The sequence below is a fragment of the Geotrypetes seraphini genome, chromosome 2 (genome assembly GCF_902459505.1).
Source record: "Geotrypetes seraphini chromosome 2, aGeoSer1.1, whole genome shotgun sequence".
Lineage (NCBI taxonomy): Eukaryota > Metazoa > Chordata > Amphibia > Gymnophiona > Dermophiidae > Geotrypetes > Geotrypetes seraphini.
In genome coordinates, this window is record NC_047085.1 from 397,528,195 (window position 1) to 397,543,194 (window position 15,000).

The 15,000-nt window shown below is 42.8% G+C and overlaps 1 protein-coding gene across 3 annotated transcripts in view; it reads right to left on the reverse strand.

Annotated features, from left to right (window-relative positions):
* DNAH11 (dynein axonemal heavy chain 11) overlaps positions 1–15,000 on the reverse strand; it is a 596,997-nt gene that overhangs the window by 439,305 nt on the left and 142,692 nt on the right. For all 3 annotated transcript variants that reach the window (XM_033930891.1, XM_033930892.1, XM_033930893.1), the window contains 5 exons: positions 10,980–11,084; positions 8,579–8,974; positions 7,286–7,618; positions 1,334–1,588; positions 1,070–1,239 (listed from right to left, as the gene is read on the reverse strand). In XM_033930891.1, the coding sequence (XP_033786782.1) occupies positions 1,070–1,239; positions 1,334–1,588; positions 7,286–7,618; positions 8,579–8,974; positions 10,980–11,084 (1,259 nt within the window). The remainder of the gene's footprint in view (positions 1–1,069; positions 1,240–1,333; positions 1,589–7,285; positions 7,619–8,578; positions 8,975–10,979; positions 11,085–15,000) is intronic.

Genomic DNA, 15,000 nt, shown 5'->3' on the forward strand with positions numbered 1-15,000 from the left:
CATAAAATTTGGTAACATCCTAAAACTATTTTGCCTACTAATTACACACAATATTATAATGTAGCATGCTTGAAACATTTTTAAAATCTCTCTGCTGGTAGCTGGTTCTCAACTACAACATTACCATTACACCCCCCCTGTGATGAGAGAGTATTTTAAAATGCAGCCTGTACTACCAAACACTTGAATGTATTCAATCTATAGAGATTTAATTAGAGCAAAGAAAAAAAATGTATCCAGGCATCTAACACACAGAGCACATTGAACAAATGTGATACACTATTGTATTATGTTATTAACAAAACTAGTGATTAGGCTGACTTAAAACATAATTGACAATTCAGAGTTCCTCTTATACATGCTACGAGTTTTATTCAATAATAGTTAGTTGCAGGGAACCTTTTTTCAGAGGCCTTCAGAGAATCCCTTTCTGTTCTCTTTTGCCTATAAAAGAAAAGGCATATAAGAGCCCAGGAAGAACCCAAAAGGACTTAAAGGGTCAATGCACGTTATCTACTGCAGGGGCCCTTGGCCACATGGCAGTGTACGCTAATGCTGATTGTAAATGACTCAAGTTTTCTTTTTAAAAATTAGTATATCTCTCTAAGAAGAGGTGTGATATCCAGCCAGGAATATATTTTGTTAGTTTTCCCCACAGATGGCAAAAGAGGGAACTGGTGTTTCTAAGCTGGTTGTTCTATCATTACTGTCACTATAACTATTGTAGCTAATAAGAAGCCATCGAAAGGGACAATGGCAATGCATAAACTTTTAAAAAAGGTAAGCTTTTTCATTTTTAGGGTAAGTGTGGGATAGAGGGGGGTGGGGGGATGGGAGAGGTCTGGACCTTGGAATAAAGAGCTTACAGAGAGAAAATTATTTAATCTAAATTCCTCTCATAGAAACCTTGAATCCAGTTACAGGCAACTACTATTATTATAGAAAGATAAGGTAAACTATCCTGCATAAACCTATTAGACATATTTTTCCTCTAATCAAAGGAAGATTACTTTCACTAAACATTAGAAAGAAAAACAACCCAAGGTGATATATTTTAAAATCTAATTACCTGTCAATAACAAATCTCAAGAGGTGCTCTTTAAACATCCAACTCCATTTCTTAATTATGTTTAACAGACTCATTTTGAAAGGCTTCAGATCCACCCTAAACCAGCTTTCAAAGACTTTGAAATCTTCAGACTTGCTCATCTGAACATAAAGGTATTCATAAATATCAATCTACAATGAACAGAAAAGACAATTTACCCAAAACGATCACTTTGGTTTAAATTATGATACATGCATTGGGGGGGGGGGGTGTTAAATTCCTTGCCTGCTCTTTGAACTGCTCAATGGTAGGGGGATATTCAGGCACTCTATCATCAGCATGAGCTTCTATTTCTTCTGGAATGACAAAACGACCATTTAACAGAAACCGCTTCATGAACTCTGCCCGGTCATCAGCCCAGAGGTAAGAATATGAGTCAAAGGAATTCCTATACTCCAACGCTTTATCGATGACTTCTGCTACTCGATCCATAATCTCCTGACGAATCTCAGAAAGGCCTATCAAGCCATCCATATCATCCTAGACAAAGACAGAGAAAATGATTTTGATTTTATGCAATTACACAGGAGTCCATTTAATGCAAGTTTTCTATATCACATATACTAATACATGGTATGGAGTACATTTTATAAAGAATTTTTCACAAATAAAGGCCTTTTTATACATATAAAAGGGCCTTTGTAAAACTATTTCAGGGTTTATATACAAAAAGTAAGTGCAGGGTTATAAGGACAAGATGGTACATGTTTTTATGTAACCCATATGTAGGCATGGTTGGGGCAAAGGCTTTTTGCTGGATCAAGGTTTGTCTTTTAGTAGTCAAATTTCTACCTTTGTTTATTCTTGTTATATTAGTATGTGCCTGCTTCTGAGGATTAAGCCCTTTTTGATCACAATGATATAGCTTCTATGGTTCATATACTTATGGATTACTTTAACAGCTTGATTGCAGGGCTCCAAAAGAAGCCAGATTGCTCACAGGTATAACATTTTATTTTAATCATATTTCTCCTGTGTTGAGACTGATCCATTAGTTACCGGTGGAGAAATGCATTGTTTTCTTAAAGTTGTACGTCTGGTCTTTAGAGCGATCTGAACAAATAAGCCACATTTTTTGGTAGATCTCCTACATGCTCTAGGCCACAGTTCTTCAACCGCCGGTCCGCGGACCGGTGCCGGTCCGCAGGAAATTTTTGCCGGTCCGCGCAGGGCCGGCAAGATTGACTCACTTCAACTTCCTGCCGGTCCGCGCAGGGCCGGCAAGATCAACATGTGAAGCGTGCGCTGGGCCGGAGAGATCTTGGGGAGCCTCCGACAGTGGCTTTCTCCCCTCTCTGCAGCTCTCCTTTACTTCCCAGCGCAGCGATTCACGAAGGCAGCCTCGGGGCTTTTGCTGAGTCGCGGCTGCCTCTGATGATGCAACTTCCTCTTTCCTCAGAGGCGGCGCGACCCAACAAAGGATCCGAGGCTGCCTTCGTGAATCGCTGCACTGGGAAGTAAGAAGAGCTGCTGGGAGGGGAGAAAACTACTATCAGAGTCTGAGCGCATGAGCGATCGCTCACTATTTTCAGTGGCGTCGCTCATGCTTCTTCTGGTGTCGCTCACTCGAGCGGAGGTGAGAGGAAGCGGCGGCGGTGGCGGTCTGCCCTGATCGCCTAAGATGCAGCAGCGGCGGCTCCTTTCATGATCCCCGTAATCAGTGGCGTATTAAGTGGGGGGCGGTCCGCCCCTTGTTCTCATTGGTGTAACGCCGGCCCTGCAGCTCCGGACTTCCCCACACCTGCCCCCCCCTTCGGATCGCTATTATTTTAAATGTTATAGCGGCGGCGCTGTATCCATCAGTGGAGACGTCTAACCTCGGCCTGCTCCGGAACTCTTACTGCAACAGTGACTTCCTGTTCCTGCCTAGACGGGCGGCTGCTGCAGTAAGAGTTCCGGGGCAGGCCGAGGTTAGACGTCTCCACTGATGGATACAGCGCCGCCGCTATAACATTTAAAATAATAGCGATCCGGAAGGGGGGGGGAGTCCGGAGCTGCAGGGCCGGCGTTAGAGGGAGTAAGAGCTGATGGTGCCGCAGGGTCCCGCGGGGGGAGGGAGGAAGGAAAAAGAGGAACCGAAGCATGGCAATTTTGGGAGAGCAGGTGTGGGGAAGTCCAGAGCTGCAGGGGAGAGTGTTGCGGTACCCAGCTGGAGGGAGAAGGAAGATGAGGGAGGGAATGAAAGGAGATGCCAGGGCTTGGAGGGAAGGAGGAAGGTATGCCAGACTAAGGGAAAAGGAAGGGGGAGATGTGAGAGCATGAAGGGGGAGCGAAAGATGGAAGAAAAGGAAAGGAGATAGATGCCAGAGAATCAGGGAAGGGAAGATACCAGACTATGGGGTGCAAAGGAAAGAAAGGAGAAGAGAGAGATGCCAGAGCATAGGGGATGGGGTGGTGACAGAGAAAAAAATGGAGAGGTGGCAGAGCTGGCTGGCTTTGGGGGTGGGCAAAATCTGGAAGACAGTGGGGGGACATAAGAAAGAGACAGAGAGGGCAGACGCTGGAAGGAAGAGAGTGAAAAGAAGATTGAAAGCAGAAACTAGAGACGACAAAAGGTAGAAAAAAATAATTTTATTTCTATTTTGTGATTAGAATATATCAGATTTGAAATATATATCCTGCTAGAGCTGGTGTTAGACATAACTGGGGACTGCAAAGCCCAGGCAGTGCTTCTTTAGCTTCCAGCTGGCTTATGGCGCTCTCTGACCAGGGGGCAGTTGCCCTAGTTGCACTCCCCTAAAACTATTCCTGTCATGTGTGACTGCAGTATTCTGTTAGCATGGTATTTCTGTGTAGCATTCTGTAATAATTTGGCTTGTTCAGTTTTCTTGATAGTAGAGGGGATATATGTGAAGGGGAGGGGAGACAGGGGTTTTGTTGATCCTGCTCTGAATTATTTGTATTTGTACAGATTATTTGTATTTGACAATTGTACAGAATATTGCTTCTTTTTATACTTTAATAAAATACATTCAATATAAAATCATAACTGAGGCTTGTGTGGATGGGATCAGATGATTTGTGGGGACCGACTCGCGGAGATGGGGGCGGAAACGGGGTTTTTAAATTTTAGTCCTAGTAGTTTGCCGGTCCACAAAATAATTCTTTTTTTTCTGCCGGTCCACGGGTGTAAAAAGGTTGAAGAACACTGCTCTAGGCCACGTTGGTCATTTCAAAAGAACCTCCCCCAGCACTATCCAACATCACCCCATTTCTCTCTTTTCTCCTGTGAGGGAATTAGCATAAAATGTCGAAGTGGTACTGGAGGACTGGAGCAGAGCAGAAGTGGTCCCTCTCCACAAAAGTGGAAGTAAGAAATTATAGACCGGTAAGTCTAACTTCTGTTGTATGCAAATTAATGGAAACGCTTTTAAAACAGAAAATGGTGAAGTTTCTGGAATCCAGTAGATTACAGGACCAGAAGCAACATGGATTCACTAGAAGTATGTCTTGTCAGATAAATCTGATCAATTTCTATGACTATGTGACCAGAGAATTAGATAGAGGGAGTCCACTAGATGTGGTGTATTTAGATTTTAGCAAAGCCTTTGGCAGTGTTCACACAGACTTCTAATAAATAAACTGAGTTGCCTCGGAATGGGTCCCAAAGTGATGGGCTGGATCAAGAACTGGTTGAGTGGAGGGCAACAGAGAGTAGTGATCAATGGAGATCGCTCTGAGGAAAGGGATGTTACCAGTAGTGTGCCTCAAGGTTCTGTTCTTGGGCCTGTTCTTTTTAACATTTTTATAAACGATATTGCTGAAGGGTTGTCGGGTAAGATTGCCTCTTTTTGGATGATATGAAAATCTGCACTAGAGTAGACCCGCCGGATGGTGTGAATAACATGAAGAAAGACTTGATGAAACTTGAAGAATGGTCTGAAATTTGGCAGCTAAAATTTAAGGAATAGTACAGTTTGATTTTTCGTAGACAACTAAAAACGTATCTCTTTCAGAAATTTCAGTTAGGAAATGGATAATTTTCATAGATCTGCAGTTCTTTTAGCTGTATCTATGAGTTCAGCCAGCTCCTCTAGGAGAAGTATCATTTACTGACTCAAGCACAGAGCTTCTGATTACTCCCAGACTTACCTGGAAGTGTGTGGTACTGCTTTTTAACAGCTCTCGCATTTGCAGAAAGAGAGATGAACTAGGAGCCTGTTCTAAGACAGCAGAGAAACTGGAATTCTCTTAAAAGGTACCCATTTGCCCTAGATGAACAATTTTTGGAACAGAGGTTTAAGTTTGGGACTGTGCTTGGTTTTGGAATGGACTAGAACTTTGTTTAGCTGGTTGTACAATGCTGGAGGGGAGGATCTCTTGCCTAACATTTTGAGCTCAAACAAGAGATCAAACCAGGGATCCATCCATGGATGGGAGGGTGGCAGGATGAAGGTGCCTGATAGGTAGGCTTCAATTTTCTTGTTTGGAAGATTTATGCTCTGCTGACAAAAACTTTGAACTATTGCTTTGTTTTGCAAGTTAAAACCCTTTAAAGACTGTGCTGGACTGGAAGTTAGTCCTAGGGACTGTTTGAGGGGTAATTAATTTGGAATGGAATTCCTAGCGGGATTTGGGAGCCTGCCAGTTTGGCATGTACTTTGCTGTTTGAATGAACTGAGTCTTTTAATCCTATGACTCGGCTCCATTTGGGCTCCAGTCCCGGTTTTCCTGTGAAAGCTGTGCAACAGAGAAAGGCTTTTATACAGTTTTCCTGCCCCCCTCTTTGACTTCATGCCTAGAGTGTGATTATGAGCTTTTGTTACACCTAAGTCCTGGAAGAATTAAAGCCTCAAAGTCTGAGACCTGCTGGGCCATTCTGCCTATTGCTGTTCTGTATGCTTTCACCTGAGGTTCCAGTTCCCTGAATCCCTCTGATCTGCTGGTGAGTGCAGCTGGACTCCCAGTGCATCATGTTAGATGTGACAATCTCTCTCTCTCTCTCTAGAGAGAGCAAATTTGATGATAACCGTGTAGCATCTTGATAGACCTCCTCTAGTCCATTGGAGGTATAGTCTTTAGAATTTCACACCAACATACACAGACATCGTCATCACCTTCTTTCTGCTATTATTTCTCTAGCTGAGCACCCTAGGATATAGCAAAGATTCTTACCTGAATAGCAGGTGTTCTTCAAGGACAGCAGACATATATTCTCACATATGGGTGATGTTATCCATGGAATCTGGTACGGACCACATGCATGCTGGTGCTTTCCTGCCCGATGTCGACTCACAGGACCATCTGTTCTTTGTTTTCCATGGAGCTGACATGTTGCATCTTCAGCGCATTAAACTTTGCAATATTTTTTTGTAACTTCTTGTCTTTCTTTTTACTACATTTGGTCATAATTCATTGGGTTTTTTAACATGTTCCTATATTTGTACCAATTTTGGTTTAATTTTGTCAACTTCTTCATTTTTGGCCTCAGGACCATTGATCGTTTTCAGGATACTTTTTATACAAGCTCCCCAGGTCGTTGAGCCTTTTGATTTAACATCAACTGTTTTCCCCTCCATGTCAAAGACGGTAACAAGAGGTTTTAAGAAAAGCTCTCAATGTAAATCAGACCATTTCAGGCTCTGAGCCACATAATTATTGAATCTAGTGTCTGGTCCTGATCATTGGGACATTAGCTGTGTCCTCTGTTTCTATATGCAAAAGAGGTCACTCAAAGCCCAGAAACTATAATTTGAAAAACTTTTTGGTACCACTTGTCCTCAGAGAAAAGGTCTAATACTGCATAAAACTAATCACTCCATGGCAGTACCCAGCTAGTGCAGGAAAGGAAAGTTTATGGCCTGTTGTCATTGTAAACCAAAAAAACTCTGTGGAGTGACGATGTTCCTAAATGGACTTTATTTGAAAGTATCAAAGTTCCAAAGGTACACTAAAATCATCCACATAAAATAATTCCATCCACATAAAAGTAAATCATCCACATAAGAGCCTTAAAGGACCTAGTCCGCTAGGGATACAGGACCCAACACAGTCCGCGTTTCAACAAAAAGTCTTCTTCAGGGGTCCCTGGGGGTCCTATAAAGGTGTGTACGTGGGAAACTCATTAGGCAGTAAGCCACAGCACAGCCTTTCGTTTTTTGCCTGTTGTCATTGTAGCATAAAATAGTATTAAACTATCCACAGTTTTTATGAATAAGAAAAACAACAACAACATACCTGATAGTTTTCTGCTTCCAGATGTACTGCTACTCGTTTAACCTGGGCAGACATTTTGAAAATGTCACCTAAAAGTTCCTCTACAAGGTCATACAAACCATCTCCAGTTTCTTTGTCTAGTGATGGTTTAAATATAATCTCAGGAGCACTGAGAATCATTTGTGCCTCAAATAATGGAGCAGGTTTCAAAGACTTCTCTGTGTTTTCCAAGAAAAAGTCTAAAGAACACAATATGGTGTTAAAGAAACCATCAACCACAATGTCATCCATGTACTCTGCATAAATCTTCCATGAATCTAAGGCTACATCAGCTTTCAGAAGCTTCATGTTCTCCTGCAAAATAAAGTAAGTAATTATGTAAAAATATGTTGTCATAGTTAGTACTTAACCTATGATTTCTTAATGGAGCAGTGCAACAACACAATTAAGCTAACTTTCAAAATGAACAGTTAGAAATGAATTTTGATGAATTGAAACTAGTAATGAATTCTGCAAGAAAAGATTAAGAAGAATAAGTTGAAATGAATTAACAAGAAATATAGGAAAATAAGAAAAATAGTGTTCAATATTTAAAGTATTTATATTATTTAACTATTTAATCTTAAAACAATTATTTGCAGCAGTTAAGAAATACACTACGCTGAGATTTACGAACCAGGGTAGCGTTCTGAGACTCCCCAGTGTTAAAATCTTCTTAACTATTGCTTGCAAACTTGACTTTATATGGCAAGAGGGTTTTTATTGAACAGTACCCTTTCACAACATAACTGAATACTTTCTGTAGGAAAATACATCTTTGTGAACAGAAGTATGAATGAGACCTAAGAACAGGAAATTCCCAGTCTTATTCTATTTAGCGCTGGAGTTCAATTTCATTTTTCTCTTTATGTTGTAATTTTTATTTTTTTGTAAATGGCTTTGATGTGACTCATGGATAATACCATGGAAAGCAGTATATTAAGCAACTAAAACCATAAACCATTACTTCAATTATCAATTTTTATGTTAGTTTTCCTCATTTAGGCTTTCTTTCAGTTTGAATTCCTTTTTAGATATTTTAAGGTTGTTTGGCATAGCTCTCTGCACCTTTTGTTCCTGAACACCTGTTACACTTTAAATTCTTCTCAAAGTCCGTTTGTTACCTGTTTTCCTATATTCATGCTTTATACGTACTCTATTAGTATGATACATGAATAGATTTATGAAGACTATCAACAAAGTACTCTAATCTACTTAGGTTTATTAAATATGCATCAATTCATGCTCAAGAACTGAAAGAAAATAAGACATTACCTCTACAAGTTTCTGAATCTTGTAGCCATCCTCTTGTATCAGTCTGTATTTCTTAGCAACTCTATCCCCTTTATCCTCCAGAGTCAACAAGGCGTCTTTTCGGTTATCTTTTTTTGAAAACAAACTTTGCTCTGCCCACCTCTTCATTATTTGCTGCACTACTGACACATTGTCTTTTGACTGCTGAAATCGCTGCTCCAGGTCATGCACAAGATTTTTCACTCTGACAATGTAATCCCAGCAGTTTGCCTCCTTCCACGTGAGGGATTCCTCTGCCTCCTTCAGCTGCTCACTAATAACCCTCATGTCATCTTCAATCAAAGGGTATTCCACTTCCAGAACTGTCTGCTTGATCTTGTTATACCACTGAACTATGAGGTCAAGGCCTCTCAAAAACTAATCCCAGAAAATCAAATTTAGCAGCAAAAAGAATAAAATGTGAAAAATTAAAATTAGGTATTAAAAACTATAGAAGGGTTTTGCTACTGAGGCAAAAAGGCACAGACAAAATGGCATTGCTTATGACAGACAGCACAGCTTAATTGCTACACTAAAGATCTATCGAGTGACTAAATATCAAACACAGCATATCAGTGAAGCACTGATTCAAATCTATAACCATTTATTAACACTGGCTTGTCCAAGTTGACTCCTTGAGGGCTGCATACAGACAAGGTTTTCAAGATATCACTAAATAACATGCATGAAAGAAACCTGCATGCAATGGATGTAGTGGACATAAACACCTTTCTCATGCATATTCATTACGCATATCTTGAAAACCTGGCCTATTTGTAGACCTTTAGGACTGAACTTGGATAAGCTTGCAGTAACACATACTTATTAGGCAAGTACAACATATTCTGTACATGTTTCCTGTTTGCAACCTGAAGAAATCATGTCTGCAGGGGGCCTAGAAATTTGCTTAGCTATGAAAATCAGCCACACATCAATAAATTCCGTTTTAAAAAAAAAAAAAAAAAAATTGGATCTAATTTACATGTTGTACTTTTTGTTAACAGAACCCAAGGACAACATAGAATATGCTTTTAATTAAATACATCATGATTTTCTCCCATACCAGCAACACTAAAAGGGCCTGATTCTGTATAGGACGCCGGTCCTGGCTGCCGCCTATGAAGAGGCCAAGAATTGTGTGTCAATCACGCACCGGCATCTGATTCAGAATTGCGTCTATCTTAAGGAACAGACACCTTACAAACACACCCCCATCACCACCACTAATTCTCTAACCGGCACCGATTAGAGAATCGCGCCTGCATTATCACAAAGATAGGTGGCTCAGCCACCTATCTTTGCTGAGGGATCCCTTGCATCAGCTGATCGTAGCACGGGAATCCCCGATCAGCTGAGCTAGCAGGACTCCCCAAAACCGCGACTTCAGGGAGTCCTGCTGGCTCAACTGATAAGGGGGAAATTCCCCTGCCAAGATCAGCTCAGCTGGCTGTGGCAGGCAGAGGACCCACGACACCCACCCTCGAAATCAGCAGGAGGGATGCCTACTCCCTCTGCCTGACACCCTCCAACATCCCCCCCCCAGACTGGCAGGAGGTATGCCCACTCCCTCTTGCCTGACACCCCTCAACACACATACTCTGAGTTCGGCAGGAGGGATGTCCACTCCCATCTACCACTGGGTCCCCTTGAACCACCAACACCCCACCCCAACACTCTCCTATACCTGTAAAGGAAGACCGACAAGAGGAATGCTCACTCCCTCCTGCTGGCAGGCCCACCTCTTTAAAATGCTGGTCTTCCCCTTCCCAGTGCATCCTGGGAAGCACTGAGGAGGGGCCTAAGGCCCTGATACCTAAGGCCTTTGGTATCTGGGCCAATCAGGGCCTTAGGCCCCTCCTAGTGTATCCCAGGATGCACCAGGAAGAGGACCTAAGGCAGGGGAAGTTTCTCCCGATCAGCTGAGCAAGCAGGACTTCCCGAAGCCGCAGTTTCGGGGAGTCCTGCTAGCTCAGTTGTTTGGGGATTCCTGTGCCACAATCAGCTTAGCCAGCTGTGGCATCTACTTTTACAAATGGGAAATGTAGGTCAGCATTTTCCAGGCCAACATTTCAGGTATCTGTCATGGGTCTATGGAGACACGTAGGGACACTTAAACATGCCCAAAGCCACCTCCAGGGGGGGACTACATCCACGCCATGCCTTGGGTGTGCTTTAGTATCCCTATGCATCTCTGTTAACCCGCAACAGACGCCTGCAGTGTAGGCATCCTTCCTCGCCTAGTTATTTTAGAAAACATGCGTCACGATTGGCTGCCAGTCAGTGGTAGGACACATATTGTCACCTAAAATCATGACAAACAGTTAGAGAATCCAAATGCACAAATAAATACACTTTGAAGAAAAAAAAAATTGGAAGCACAAACCTTAGAAAAAGTGTCTCTGTTTTGATATATGTTTATAGCCACATTTGGAATGTTTGATTGATTCAATATCTGGAGGTATTTCACCTCCCTTAGTATAGCAACAAGCTGCAATAAAAAAGCAATGCTTTAAAATTATGATACTTTACTCAGAGAAGAGTCTATGCACCAAGAACCTCACTACTGCTATGCTAACAGAATTCCATCTTTTTTTTTTTTTTTTTGACAGCTCTTTTTCCTGATCAATCAGAAGTAGGATCTGGCAAATATGGGGTAACTGTATAAAGAAGGTACTAGCAAATAGAAATGTACATAAATGACCAGAATGCCAGCATATACATATGCATGGATATGCCAAAAATCCAGCTACAAGGTACTCTATAACAACTATACACATATCTTTTTGATGGTTTGCAGGTGGATGTTCACGAGAGTGGAGTCGGGTGGACCATACATGCATATAACTTAGAGCAGTGTATAGTGAACTGTGTGCTGCAGCGAGATTCGGGGTGTGCTGTGAGACATCAGCACCGGCTGATTGCTTATAGGACATGCCTCTCACGACGAGACGCACATTCTGTAGGCAGTAGGCAGTCAACTGGTGCCTCTCCTCCCCTCCTCCAGCAACCCCTCCCCCCCAGGCATAGTACTAGCAAGCTCTGCGCATGCACGGATGTCAATGTGATGATGTCACACATGCACTTGATATCATCACGTCGACATCCAAGTGTTTATGGATGCCCTCCAGTCACAGCACTGAATTTAGTGTGCTGTAGCTTTAAGAAAGTTTGGGGGACACTGACTTGGAGAATACTATAACTTACACATATATCTCCAGAATCAAGGCACGAGCATAGGTACGAGCATTTACACATATAATAATAATTATTTATTTTTATATACCGCCATACCGGAAGGTTCTAGGCGGTTCACAGCAAGCAAGGCTAATACATACAATGCAGATAAATACATCAAATTAAAATACATCAAGTTAAAATACATCAAATTAAAATGAGAAAGAACATGTTAAAACAGAATGCAAGATACCAACCTATCGAACCTATAGTTGTGTCTTTAACAATTTTCTAAAATCAAAATAAGAAGCTGCCTCTAACACAATTTTTCCAAGCCATGTATTCAATTTAGCAGCCTGAAATGAGAAGGTTCTCTCAAAGAACCTCTTGTAGCAACAAGATTTTATGGAGGGATATGTAAACAGATGCACTCTATGTGTACTCTTATTAGAGTAACTCAGAGAAAAGTGAGGAATAATATATACCAAAAACTGCTTTATAACAAATGCATGAAAACTTAAACAAAACTCTAGACTCCATCGGCAGCCAATGGAGTTTTTGATAAAAAAGAGTATATATACCTGGTTATGCTAGTATGCTACAAAGTCAAGTAGGCTCCTATTTTCCTTTATAGAATAAGCTGCAATTATTGTCCTCTATTAGTTCATTCATTCTGTCATTACACACTATCCTTCCCCACACACAGTGGCGTAGTAAGGGTGAGCAGTGGTGTAGTAAGCCTGGGGCAGTGGCGCCCCTCTCCCGTCTTCTTCCCTGACCCCCTTGCCACAGCCTTCCCTTTCCCGGTACCTTTTTAACTTCTCTGGCGTGAACAGCATGCCCATGTCAGTGTCGGCTCGCCCTCTGATGTCACTTCCTAGGCGCGGGTCCTGGAAGTGACATCAGATGGAGCCCCGATGCCGACATGGGCAGCAACCTCAAGCCGGGGAAGTAAAAAAGGTCCAGGGAAGGCAAGATGCGTGCATGTGTGGCAAGGAGAGGAGCTGGGGTGGGGGCAGAGAGGAGGAGGGGTGCCCTGCCCTTAGCAAGACAGAGTCCGGGGCGGCCCGCCCACCCCACATATATACTCTATTCTAGCCACTACAGTGATAATACTGGGTGGGAAGCCACCGCTTGCTCTGGGATTGGTAGCATGAAATGTTGCTACTATTTGGGGTTTTGCCAGGTACTTGTGACCTGGATCGGCCACATGTGACCAGGATACTGGGCTTGATGGACCATTAGTCTGACCCAATATGGCTATTCTTATGTTCTTAAGTAGCTTAGCTCTTTTTAAAAAATCTAACACGCAACTCCTGATTGGTGAGGCCCGACTTTAGTGCAGGAAGAGGCGGTCTGAGCATACCGTGAGTGATTTCCTTCACTTGCCGGTGCTTTGGCTGCTCTCCCCTGCCTCTCCAGCTGCCCTCTCCTGCCCATTCATTCGCGGTCAGAAAATGCATCAATAACCTTAGTTATCCCATTCAACCCACTATGAAGGTATTGGGAGTAACACTGGACCAGAGCCTGACCATGAAAGACCAGGTAGACTCCTTGATTAGAAAAATCTTTCTCGCCCTCTGGAAGCTTCGGTCCATCAGAGTTTACTTCGATGTCTCATCATTTCGAATTCTGGTACAATCCCTTATACTGAGTCAACTCGATTACTGTAACATCGCCTACTTGGCACTCCCCCAGAAGAATATGCGGCGATTGCAACTGGTAGAAAATGCAGCGGTCAGATTACTTTGTGGACTGAAGAAGTTTGACTTCTACACTGGCTGCCGATGGAGGCACGTGTGAAATTCAAGTTTGGTTGTTTTTGCTTCAAGGTACTTTATGGCTTAGCCCCTAAATATATAACAGACCTTTTCTCTTTCTCAACCAACAGATATAAGAACATAAGAAGTTGCCTCCGCTGAGGCAGACCAGAGGTCCATCTCACCCAGCGGTCCGCTCCCGCGGCGGCCCATCAGGCCTATTGCCTGAGCAGTGGTCCCTGACTATTTCTATAACCTACCTCTACTCCTATCTGTACCCCTCAATCCCTTTGTCCTCTAGGAATCTATCCAAACCTTCTTTGAATCCCTGTAATGTACTCCTGCCTATCACAGCCTCTGGAAGCGCGTTCCATGTATCCACCATCCTCTGGGTGAAAAAGAACTTCCTAGCGTTTGTTCTAAACCTGTCCCCTTTCAATTTCTCCGAGTGCCCCCTTGTACTTGTGGTTCCCCATAATTTGAAAAATCTGTCCCTATCTACTTTTTCTATGCCCTTCAGGATCTTGAAGGTTTCTATCATGTCTCCGCTTCTCCAGGGAGAACAGCCCCAACTTTTTCAATCTGTCAGTATATGAGAGATTTTCCATACCCTTAATTAGCTTAGTTGCTCTTCTCTGGACTCCCTCAAGTACTGCCATGTCCTTCTTGAGGTACGGCAACCAGTACTGGACACAGTATTCCAGATGCAGGCGCACCATTGCACGATACAGTGGCAGGATGACTTCCTTTGTCCTGGTCGTGATACCCTTCTTAATGATACCCAACATTTTGTTTGCTTTCCTTGAGGCTGTAGCGCACTGCGCCGACGCCTTTAATGTTGTGTCTACCATCACTCCCAGGTCTCTTTCAAGGTTACTTACCCCTAGTGGTGATCCCCCCATTTTGTAAGTGAACATCAGGTTCTTTTTCCCTACATGCATGACCTTGCATTTCCTTATGTTGAAGCTCATTTGCCACTTTTTGGCCCACTCTTCCAGTGTCGTCAGATCCTTTTGGAGATCTTCGCAGTCTTCCGTGGTTTTAACTCTGCTGTATAGTTTGGTGTCATCCACAAATTTAATGACCTCACATTTTGTTCCCGCCTCCAGGTCGTTAATAAATATATTGAACCGTAGCGGTCCCAGCACCGACCCTTGCCGAACTCCGCTCGTGACCCATTGCCAGTCTGAGTAATGGCCCTTTACTCCAACCCTCTGTTTCCTGTCTGCCAGCCAGTTTTTGATCCATCGGTGGACCTCCCCTTGCACCCCATAGTTCCATAGCTTCTTAAGCAGTCTTTCGTGTGGTACCTTGTCGAAGGCTTTTTGGAAGTCAAGGTAAATGATGTCTATGGATTCCTCTTTATCCACCTGGCTGTTTACCCCCTCAAAGAAGTACAATAAGTTTGTGAGGCATGACCTACCCTTGCGAAGCTCACACCCAAACTTTGTTTCTTCACTGGTCAGAAGC